Source organism: Sinocyclocheilus grahami, unplaced genomic scaffold (genome assembly GCF_001515645.1).
Source record: "Sinocyclocheilus grahami isolate Dianchi unplaced genomic scaffold, SAMN03320097.WGS_v1.1 scaffold17.1, whole genome shotgun sequence".
Lineage (NCBI taxonomy): Eukaryota > Metazoa > Chordata > Actinopteri > Cypriniformes > Cyprinidae > Sinocyclocheilus > Sinocyclocheilus grahami.
The window spans coordinates 6352691-6364721 of record NW_015505196.1 but is presented as its reverse complement, the minus strand read 5'-3'; the positions used below and the strand labels follow the sequence as shown (position 1 = coordinate 6364721).

Below are 12031 nucleotides of genomic sequence, written 5' to 3'. Positions count from 1 at the left end.
AAAAAAAAACAGTTTGAGGACCAAATGTTATCAGAATTTAGCTAAATACCTGTATGACAAAATCTCCATTTGGGATGTCATCCATAATTATGGCCGCCAAGGTATGACAGACGCAACTGCTAACTAAGCATTTTAGGACATTTTTGGTACAAAGATTGTTAAGATGAGGATGAATTATGCTTTCCTATGAGAAATTTTGGCCAGATTCTAAAACACAACACATGTGTTTTTTAGTGGATAAAGAAAACCCAGAATGCAGTCTCCTGCATTAAAAAAGTGTGCAATAGTTTGAGGACCAAATTGTTATCAGACAAAACATCCTTTTAGGATCTCTAGGGATGGTATTTAAAGGGGTCATGAACTGCCTTTGTTTTTTATTTTGTACTGTTCTCTGAGGTCCACTTATATGTTATCAAGATTTTTGACCCCCCTCAACTGAACGCACTGTTTGAATAGGCGTGGAGGATTGTAGAGTCGGAAGTAAACACCCACTGCTATGATTGGCTTATAGTTGTGTATGTTTGACAGCATACAACCTTCACAGAGAGACGCTGCAGTGATTTAGGTTAAAAACACATAAATACTCATATCAAACGATCTGTAATAACAGACAAAGCAATAGTGACCATGTAATAAAAACAGTTACTCACACTTGTGTGGTGCAACATTACTGTTGGATCCAATATAGCCAGCACAGCGTCGTCTTTTAGTTAAAACTTTTCTGAAAATCCTGTATCGAATTGTGCCTTATTTGTAAACAAATCTGTGGTGAAATGAAGTGAACAAAGGACCAAGTTCTTACTGACGTTGTCTGGAACTTTATTCAAAAAATAAAGTTCATCAACTCTTTCCTAGCGTTGGAATCAGAAAGAAGGCAACACAAAGACAATGCAATGCATTTTCCACAACTTGGCACTGCACAGCGTCTTGTTGTCTTCAGAGCCATCTTTATTGTTTGGTTTCTGCGTAGACCTGCATTCGCCCCTCTTGTTATTCACACTTCATGAGCAAATGGGTAGGCGGGGCTAAACAGGCAGCGCTGTAGAAGCAGGCGTTGATCTTTTTCTGTGTAGGCGGTGCTTATCCACACTATTACATTACAGAGTGGCACAGTCCACAAGCTGTCGTTTTGGCAGATTGGCTTCAATAGAAGCTGTTTTTAGACTAATGACAAAGTTTTGAGTTCTGAAACTTGCAGGATGTTTTATTAGTACAGTGACCTCTTATATGTCAAAAGATCAAGGGAATTTTGGTTTCACAGTTCATGACCCCTTTGAGGGTACAAATAATTTAACTATATTTTTATTAATCTAAAAATTTGATTTGGGGTTTGTCCTACTAATTTTAATTAGCTTTATATATAAATATTAAAAGTGATTTATATGTCCTTAGTTAGAAAAACCTGTGTGTGTGTTATCAGTGTGCAGTGTGTGTGACTGCTGCAAATGACCTCATTTCCCAAGACTGCCTATGTTTCTGTGATTTCTGTCTAACATATGTCAATAATGAAGAGGACAAACCCTTGATATGAGGACACGTGCTTTTTTTAAAACCACAGGTCTCTCGTTGGTTTTACTTGCGAACTGCTACTCAACTTTCACCAGTCAAGTTCAAATCGTGTGGATTTTGTGAATTCAGCTCCCAAACTGAAGTGCTCTCCCTCTCTCTCTCCTCTCTTTCTCTGTCTGCAGGGACTGTATCTTCACTCCTCCGCCATGCTTGTCAGCCTCCACCTCTCCTCTTCCCCTTTCTCCGACCGTCGCGTCCTGTCTTTTGTCTCCCTGGCTTCTTCCTCCAAACCGCCCCTCTCCCTCTCTCTCCTTCTCCTCTCTCTCTTCTTCTTCCCCACCTGCGAGTCTCGCCGTGGAGGCGGGATCGGGACGCCCATTGGGGGCATGAGCGGCGGCGAGCGCGGCCAGTCGATAATCAGCCCTCCTCATTATCCGCCACCAGGAGTTAATCCAGTGGGTCCTCCATTGCCACCAAAGTTTGCTCAAGGCCTCAGCATCGCAGTGATCCTTGTGGGAAACTCCAGTGAGGTGTCCCTCTCTGAAGGTCTGGAGAAAGAGGACTTCCTCCACGTGCCTCTCCCTCCGAAAGTCGAACTGGTCACGATGAACGAAACCGACCCCAAGAGTATCATAAACCGCATCTGTGCTTTGATGTCGCGGAACTGGCTCCAGGGTGTGGTGTTTGGGGACGATACCGATCAGGAGGCCATCGCCCAGATATTGGACTTCATCTCAGCTCAGACGCACATCCCCATCCTGGGCATCCGTGGAGGCTCTTCCATGATCATGGCAGCCAAGGTATGACAAACGCAACTGCTACATAGACATTTAAAGACATTTGAGGTACAACGGTTAAGATGAGGACAAATTATGCTCTCCTATAAGAAACTTTGGCCAGATTCTACACATGCCCAACGTTTCTTGTAGGAGAATGTAATTGCTTGTAAATTTACTTTACACTTTACAATAAGACTGCATTAGTTAAATATTTAAAATTAATTATGAACAACAGTTATACAGCTTTTATTAATCTTAATGTAAATTTAAACTTTTACTAATATTTATAATAAACTGTATTTGTTAAAGGGATATTTCACCCAAAAATGAAAATTCTGTCATAAATTGCTCACCCTCATGTCATTCCAAACCTGTAAGACCTTCGTTCATCTTCAGAAAACAAATTAAAATAATTTTAATGAAATACGAGAGCTTTCTGACAGATTTACTAAACAAGGCAATTTAGTTTGAGACCGATATTCCATAAAAGAGCAGATGGGAGTGGAAAGTTCTGCAAATGATCTACTGACAAGAACACAGACACAGCCAGTGCATTACCATAATGACCAACGCAATCTATCAAGAGTAGTGATAATTAGCATAGGGTCAATGTCAATCTGGTAATCTAGTAACAGTACAGGCGCAAAATGGTGCAAGACATGTATTTTGAAATGAAAATTCTGTCATTAATTACTCACCCTCATGTCAATTGGCTTCAATAGAAGCTGTTTTTAGACTAATGACAAAGTTTTGAGTTCTGAAACTTGCAGGATGTTTTATTAGTACAGTGACCTCTTATATGTCAAAAGATCAAGGGAATTTTGGTTTCACAGTTCATGACCCCTTTGAGGGTACAAATAATTTAACTATATTTTTATTAATCTAAAAATTTGATTTGGGGTTTGTCCTACTAATTTTAATTAGCTTTATATATAAATATTAAAAGTGATTTATATGTCCTTAGTTAGAAAAACCTGTGTGTGTGTTATCAGTGTGCAGTATGTGTGACTGCTGCAAATGACCTCATTTCCCAAGACTGCCTATGTTTCTGTGATTTCTGTCTAACATATGTCAATAATGAAGAGGACAAACCCTTGATATGAGGACACGTGCTTTTTTTAAAACCACAGGTCTCTCGTTGGTTTTACTTGCGAACTGCTACTCAACTTTCACCAGTCAAGTTCAAATCGTGTGGATTTTGTGAATTCAGCTCCCAAACTGAAGTGCTCTCCCTCTCTCTCTCCTCTCTTTCTCTGTCTGCAGGGACTGTATCTTCACTCCTCCGCCATGCTTGTCAGCCTCCACCTCTCCTCTTCCCCTTTCTCCGACCGTCGCGTCCTGTCTTTTGTCTCCCTGGCTTCTTCCTCCAAACCGCCCCTCTCCCTCTCTCTCCTTCTCCTCTCTCTCTTCTTCTTCCCCACCTGCGAGTCTCGCCGTGGAGGCGGGATCGGGACGCCCATTGGGGGCATGAGCGGCGGCGAGCGCGGCCAGTCGATAATCAGCCCTCCTCATTATCCGCCACCAGGAGTTAATCCAGTGGGTCCTCCATTGCCACCAAAGTTTGCTCAAGGCCTCAGCATCGCAGTGATCCTTGTGGGAAACTCCAGCGAGGGGTCCCTCTCTGAAGGTCTGGAGAAAGAGGACTTCCTCCACGTGCCTCTCCCTCCGAAAGTCGAACTGGTCACGATGAACGAAACCGACCCCAAGAGTATCATAAACCGCATCTGTGCTTTGATGTCGCGGAACTGGCTCCAGGGTGTGGTGTTTGGGGACGATACCGATCAGGAGGCCATCGCCCAGATATTGGACTTCATCTCAGCTCAGACGCACATCCCCATCCTGGGCATCCGTGGAGGCTCTTCCATGATCATGGCAGCCAAGGTATGACAAACGCAACTGCTACATAGACATTTAAAGACATTTGAGGTACAACGGTTAAGATGAGGACAAATTATGCTCTCCTATAAGAAACTTTGGCCAGATTCTACACATGCCCAACGTTTCTTGTAGGAGAATGTAATTGCTTGTAAATTTACTTTACACTTTACAATAAGACTGCATTAGTTAAATATTTAAAATTAATTATGAACAACAGTTATACAGCTTTTATTAATCTTAATGTAAATTTAAACTTTTACTAATATTTATAATAAACTGTATTTGTTAAAGGGATATTTCACCCAAAAATGAAAATTCTGTCATAAATTGCTCACCCTCATGTCATTCCAAACCTGTAAGACCTTCGTTCATCTTCAGAAAACAAATTAAAATAATTTTAATGAAATACGAGAGCTTTCTGACAGATTTACTAAACAAGGCAATTTAGTTTGAGACCGATATTCCATAAAAGAGCAGATGGGAGTGGAAAGTTCTGCAAATGATCTACTGACAAGAACACAGACACAGCCAGTGCATTACCATAATGACCAACGCAATCTATCAAGAGTAGTGATAATTAGCATAGGGTCAATGTCAATCTGGTAATCTAGTAACAGTACAGGCGCAAAATGGTGCAAGACATGTATTTTGAAATGAAAATTCTGTCATTAATTACTCACCCTCATGTCATTCCAAACCTGTAAGACCTTCATTCATCTTCAGAACACAAATTAAGATATTTTTGATGAAATCCGAGAGTTTTCTGTCATGAACGCACATTGAAGACTGACACGAAAGAGAAGAAATTGTTGAATAAAGTAATTATTTTTGTTTTCTTAATGTACAAAAAGTATTCTTGTAGCTTCATAAAATTACGGTTGAACCACTGGACTATTTTAATGATTCCTTACTGCCCTTCTGGGCCTTGAACGTGTCAGTTGCATTGCTGTCTATGCAGGGTCAGAAAGCTCTCTAATTTAATCAAAAATATCTTAATTTGTGTTCCGAAGATGACTGAAGGTCTTACGGGTTTAGAACGACATGAGGGTGAGTAATTAATGACAGAATTTTCATTTTTGGGTGAACTATTCCTTTAACTAATGTTAACAAATGAGTCCTTATTGTAAAGTGTTAATATTTATTCTAACATAATATTTGTTTTGGGTCAGTAAGATTTTTATTTATTTATTTTTAAAAATAATTTCTTACTTTTATTCAGAAGGAATGCACTGAACTGATCAAAAGTGATAGTAAAGGCTTTGTAAATGACAAATTCCAGTTCAAATAAGTTTATTAAGTCTTTATAACTATTAATCAAAGAGTCCTGAAAATAGTAAAACAAAAAGAAGACTGGAGTAATGAAACAAAGACTGGAGTAATGGCTGCTGAAATACAGCTTTGCCATCACAAATATTAATTCCTTTTTTAAAATATATTACAATATAAAGCAGTTAAAAAAAAAATATATATATATATATATATTTAATTTAATATGAATAAATATTAAAACAATAACTTATTTTGTAATCACAATATTATTTTACTGTATTTTTGATCAAATAACTAGCCTTGGTGAGCATAAGAGACCTTTCAAAAACATAAAAAGATCTTACAGACCCCAAACTTTTGAATGGTACAGTAGTATATACAGTATATGAAGTCTCTATAGAACATGTGTGTGCATGAATTAAACCACCCTGAAAAATACCATTATTTCGAGTGATTTGAGAAAATGCAGTAAAATTGATGTTAATGTTATTTTTGGATTTTATTGCTGATATGTAATGTTAATGAAGTGTATGCCATTGAAATCTCCAGTTCTGAAGATTGAAGTCTTTCTCCATTCACATAGATATGACCTGTATTGACTTTAACCATGATGGTCACTAGAGAACCAATCATACAAGACACTGTACCGCCCACAAAGACGGTTACTTATCGTGTCCTGCCATAAGTTGTGCATGTAGAGCATTTCAGAGCATTTTTAATAGGATGCTTTAAAAGTAACTGCCTGTGTAGACAGTAGATTCACTAGGGTTTGGAACAGAGCCACATTGTCTACTCTTTTTCCCCTCAACGTCTTCCATTCTCACATGAATATTCATACACGTACATCCACATGTTCGTCTCTTTCTCTTTCTTTTCCGCCAAGGTCAGAGTTGTGTAGCAGGTGTAACAGACTTGAGCCTGCTGTTAAGTCAGTGGAGGTCTGAACTGCTGGAAACAGATGTGATGGAATACACAGTGCTGTGCACTGTCTGTGCGGTCGTTAAGTACCTGCAATGTGCTTCATTAAGATGACTGTGTTTGAGAGAGGTGGAAGAAAGGGAGAGAAAATAATGGCGATGCAGATTTGTTTTTCAAAAGACACAGTTTTTTCTGGCCAATAAGAAAGAAGGTAATAATAAAGATGAGACTGAGGGAGAAAAGTGCAGAAAGAGAAGGAAATGTCAGAGGGACTTTTTTTTAAATGCCACACAGTGAAAAACAGGGAGTTAAGTATATTTATTTTGTCATCTTGGAGAAAAGGAAAAACAGAAGAGGACAATAACTGCAGACACTTGCAGTGTTAAATACACTGTGCAAACAAATATTACCTAAAATTTAACACAATGTTCTCAAGCTTTTTACAGCTGCATGCATAATCACACTGTCCCAAGGAAACCTGTTTTAGCAGTTTTTGGGAACTCGGTACATCACTCTGAGTGTTTAAAGGGGCAGCCATTACTGCTGAAAGCTGGTGGTAAATCAATGACCCCTGTCTTGAACAGCCTTTGTTTTAATGGAACAGGTTCCATTATATTTATCAAGAGGGACACTATTCATCCAACTCACACTGCAGGATATTTCCAAGAACATGCAGCTCAGATCAGTTTTCCTGATTGGTGCTTCTTTGATGTTTATGGCTACAGATGTGTCAAGATCTTGTTACAGGGTTTTTGCGCTTGATATTAACGGAAAATTAAAAAGTGAACAGAGGAAGTGATACTTTTTCACCAGGGATTTGGACTAATTCAGGGCTCTTGAGTCAAGATTTTAATGACCAACTCAGAATATCAGATATATCGGACTGTTTGAGACAAGGACTGCCAGTTCTAAAAAAAATTACATTAATTGTTCAGAATATTCACAATTTATCATGTACTGTATTTATATCAAAATGAAGAAATTCATATGAATTCATAAAAACTACATTATTTTGGAGGATGAAATCACTAAACAGACAAAAGTGACTTTCATATTATTGATCATAAGCTTATCACAAGTCTGTAGTCTAGTGTTTTTATTAACTAAAACTAAAACGAAAACTATTAAACATTGTTTTATTGAAATAAAGCTGAAAAAAAAGGATGAGATGAAAAAGTTTAAATTTAAAACACTTGACCAAAAATTTGAAATATTGCCTTTGCAACCAAATGAAATAAGTTGAAGTTGAAATACTAAAATAATTAAAATTGAATTAAAATTAATGCTAATTCTAAAAAACTAAAAACAAATAAAAAGCACAACAAAATTACTAAAATGTAAAGTAAAATTAAATTAAAACAGAAATTTTAAAAAGTATATATAATTTATTGTTGTAAATTATATATAAATAATTCTAAAATAACACTGCTATAGTCACAATCAAGCTAGACTTAAGGGCTGTGTTCTTGTATTATGTTTATGATTTTCTATTATTTAATTAATAAATCAACCAGAATTAATTGCCTAATGACCCATGATTTTTCCCATGATGCTGTAGTGTGACCTGAAGTAGGCCATGTCTTCTAAAGTGGACTCGAGTTGACTTGAACTTGGAAAATACAATTACTAACTTTTTAATTGTGTGACTTTTATGTCTCCCATTAATTTTAGATGTACATAGATCCTGTTTAAACGCATTGGGAATGTACAACTCATCTGTCAGCAATCTCTTTGTTCTAGATCTATTTTTTGCCATATCTGCAGGCTGTTACAAGGAGAGGAGCTCTTTTTAGTGTTGGTGTAGGGTTGTTAAAACACGCCACATCCTCTCGTAAGCCACTGAGGAGCTTGATAAGGGGCTAATTGAATTAGTGGAAACATTTTACCATGCTCGATGCCTTTCCATCCAACCACACATACATAAACGCACTGTTATCTTCGTTTTATGACTCTTTTTTTCTTCCCAAGAGCAGTGGAGTGGATGGAGATCTTTAGATTTACATTATATGCATGCAGAAATGACAAAAGAGAAAACATCTAGTGTACGTGCATAAGCCATTATGAGGAATATTAGGACTTGTTTCTAATTCTGTGACTTTACCCCTTGACACCATAATCATTTGGAGTCCATCCACCCTACTAACTCTAGGCAAGCGATGCGCTGGCTTATCCGTTCCGTGTGCTTTACCCAGTGTTAATGGGGAGTCATAGGAGCACTGGGATACTTAACGAGCGCAGCCACACTGCTAATTTCATGCTTAATGGGAACACACGCCTCTCTCACTGGCACATGGAAGCATTAGATGTGCATGTTGTATATAGTTGGGACAGTTTAGACAGGGACTGTGTTGTCAAACCACTCATCAGATGCACCTGCCTGACCGGTTCATGCAACACATTCACTCACGTGTACTTTGGGATACACACACACATCGAGAGAGAGAGAGAGAGAGAGAGAGAGAGAGAGAGAGAGCATATGCTTTCTCTTCTGCATTTGCATTTTTAGTCATTTGTGCCTGTAATGCTTTTATATGCCACATCTGTCCACTTTTTTTTCAGATGTTTTATTTAATCTGTTAGTGTTGTGTGTGTTGTTGTGAATCCGCATGAATGCATTTTTGCATTTGTGATAATTTGAGTCTGTTATTCTGCAACATTGATTTACAACACAGCGGGTTTCACTAGTTCATCCTGAAAATCTGGGATACAGTCTAACCTAATACATTATATTTAAACTTGGAAATTAATGGAAAATATATATGAAAAAGGAAACTTTTTTGTTTTTTATTAAAAATGTATTCAGTAATTTAAAAAGATTATTAAACATTTAATTTGAAAAGAAAATCAGTTAATCAGAAATACAGGATTTTAGATTGTATAATATTTTTTCGGCCACTAATCAAATAAGCAAATTTATGACATTACCTATGTGAACTTATCATGAGTGCTGCTGTCATTAAAGGAATAGTTCACCCAAAAATTTAAATTTACTCACCCTCAGGCCATCAAAGATGTAGATGAGTTCGCAGATTTGGAGAAATTTAGCATTTCATCATTTACTCACCAATGGATCCTCTGCAGTGAATGGGTGCCGTCAGAATGAGAGACCAAACAGCTGATAAAACATCAAAATTTCCACAAAATTTGAAAACCGTAATAACACCTCCAGTGAAAAAATCCATCTCCTACACTGAAAAAAATTTGGAGTAGAATTTACTTGAAAAAAACCTTGGAATCTATTTTCACTCAGAAAAGGCTAGTAAATTTACAAAAATTTGACAAATAAAAGCCTAACCATAATTATTAGTAGCTTTAAATAGACATTTTTAAGTTAAGTTTATTTGGGAATTCCCAGTAAATTTTATTGACTCTTTGTAAATTTTACTTAAGTAAAGCGTATCACTGTAAAAAAGTGTGCTGTTAAATAACAGTAATTTACTGCACTGAAAAAAAACCCCAATAAGTTAGATTTACTTACTTTTTCTTTAGCAAGTTTTCGCACAGAAATATATTAAGTAAAATTTAAGTATTGAATTAAGTGAAATGAAAGCTGTAAATAAGCAAGTAGACAGCTTGTTATCCTGTTAAGATAATATGCTCACTGAATATAACTATTACTTAAATTAACACAGAGACCTCAATACTTGGTACACCATACACAATGACGGTAACAATCAGTGAATAGTGTTTGAGTATGAATGGGTCATTTTGAGTAGAAAATGAACTCCAGATGTCACAAAACAGTAAGTTACTAAACCTAACAACAAAAGCAACCATAAAACAGTAAATACAACTCGAAAACAGTGAAAAATTTAACCTTTTGAATTATTCATGCCCCAGTGCATGATGGGAAATACGGGATCATAACTTTGATATTTACTTAAAGAATCCTTGTGAACATAACAAACAATTCCAAGTAAAATATACATATAAGTTTACACTTTAATTTCTACAAGCTTAAATTGAGTATTAATATAGAATTTACTTGAATTGTTTTAATTCTTGCCTGAACTAAATTATTTAATGTAGAAATTACATTTGTTTTTATTTAGTATTTACTTCACCACAAAATCATTTTTATCAGTGTATTTTCCTCTCACATCAAAATCCACCAACATATTTATTTTGACTGTTTGCACTAGTAAATGGTGCTTAATCTCTGCATATTTCTCTCCTGATTCAGACGAGATGACTTTTTCACTGGAGAAAGCAATGTTATGTACAGAGGACTCATATTTAGGCTGAAACCAACTATTTGAAGTTAAAACTATCTTTATGATGGATTTGTTTCTTATAAACACACAGCTTTTCACTTCACAAGACTTTAATTGATGAACTGTAGACGTGTGGATTAGTTGTTAATTATTGTGATGTTTTTATCAGCTGTTTGAACTCTCATTCTGACGGCACCCATTCACTGCAGAGGATCCATTGCTGAGCAAGTGATGTAATGCTACATTTCTCCAAATCTGTTCTGATGAAGAAACAAACTCTACATTTTAAAATGAATTAATATTAATTTTCAATTTCAACATTGTACTTATGCTTATGCTTATAAACCCCCCCCACCCCTGAATTTAATTATATAAATGCAAAAAAATGTAAGTATTTTCAGTGGTGGACTCACTAATGGATAGTGTTTTTAAAGTCTAAACTATCAGTGTCTTGTTTCAAATGATCCTCCAGTCCCCCTCTTCATAAATCTAGATGCTCTGCCGTAAAAAACCCTTGTTGCACACAAACACTTCAGAAGTGTCGGTTATTGATTGAAAGCCTGTTGCTCTGTCAGCATCGCTGGGGAAGCCGCGCAACACTTTCACATTTGCACCTTGCGAGCGAACACTTGTGACCCATGTTTCAATGTGCTGTTTCTCACTGTTTGAAAAGATGTGGTGTCACACACTGCCATGAATACAGTAGTTATGACACATCGCTAATGTAGAAAAGCACTATAGTGCACGTCTATATCACATCCAGTGACTTTGACTCATCGTTTAAACCTAGAAGAAAATAGTACAAAATAAAAAAAAAACTAAAGTAACGACTTTCCTCTTTAATATTAGAAATAATTACAAATAAACTCATAAATAAAACATTTGCCGTTCAAATGTTTGGGGTTGGTAAGATTGGTTAAAAGAAGCCTTTCAATAAGACTGCATTTATTTGATCAAAAATACAATAAAACAGTCATATTGTGAAATATTATTACAATTTAAAATGTTCTATTTTAATATATTTTAATAATTACTCCAGTCTCCAGTGTCACATGATGTTTCTTATAAACACACAGCTTTTCACTTCACAAGACTTTAATTGATGAACTGTAGACGTGTGGATTAGTTGTTAATTATTGTGATGTTTTTATCAGCTGTTTGAACTCTCATTCTGACGGCACCCATTCACTGCAGAGGATCCATTGCTGAGCAAGTGATGTAATGCTACATTTCTCCAAATCTGTTCTGATGAAGAAACAAACTCTACATTTTAAAATGAATTAATATTAATTTTCAATTTCAACATTGTACTTATGCTTATGCTTATAAACCCCCCCCACCCCTGAATTTAATTATATAAATGCAAAAAAATGTAAGTATTTTCAGTGGTGGACTCACTAATGGATAGTGTTTTTAAAGTCTAAACTATCAGTGTCTTGTTTCAAATGATCCTCCAGTCCCCCT

The 12031-nt window shown here is 36.4% G+C and overlaps 1 protein-coding gene across 2 annotated transcripts in view; it reads left to right on the top strand.

Annotated features, from left to right (window-relative positions):
* Window positions 1–3555: 3555 nt before the first annotated feature.
* The window catches only part of LOC107551907 (glutamate receptor ionotropic, NMDA 2B-like), a 96510-nt gene continuing 88034 nt past the window's right edge, over window positions 3556–12031 (top strand). For both annotated transcript variants that reach the window (XM_016233689.1, XM_016233681.1), the window contains exon 1: window positions 3556–4169. In XM_016233689.1, the coding sequence (XP_016089175.1) occupies window positions 3576–4169 (594 nt within the window). In that variant the 5' untranslated portion in view covers window positions 3556–3575. The remainder of the gene's footprint in view (window positions 4170–12031) is intronic.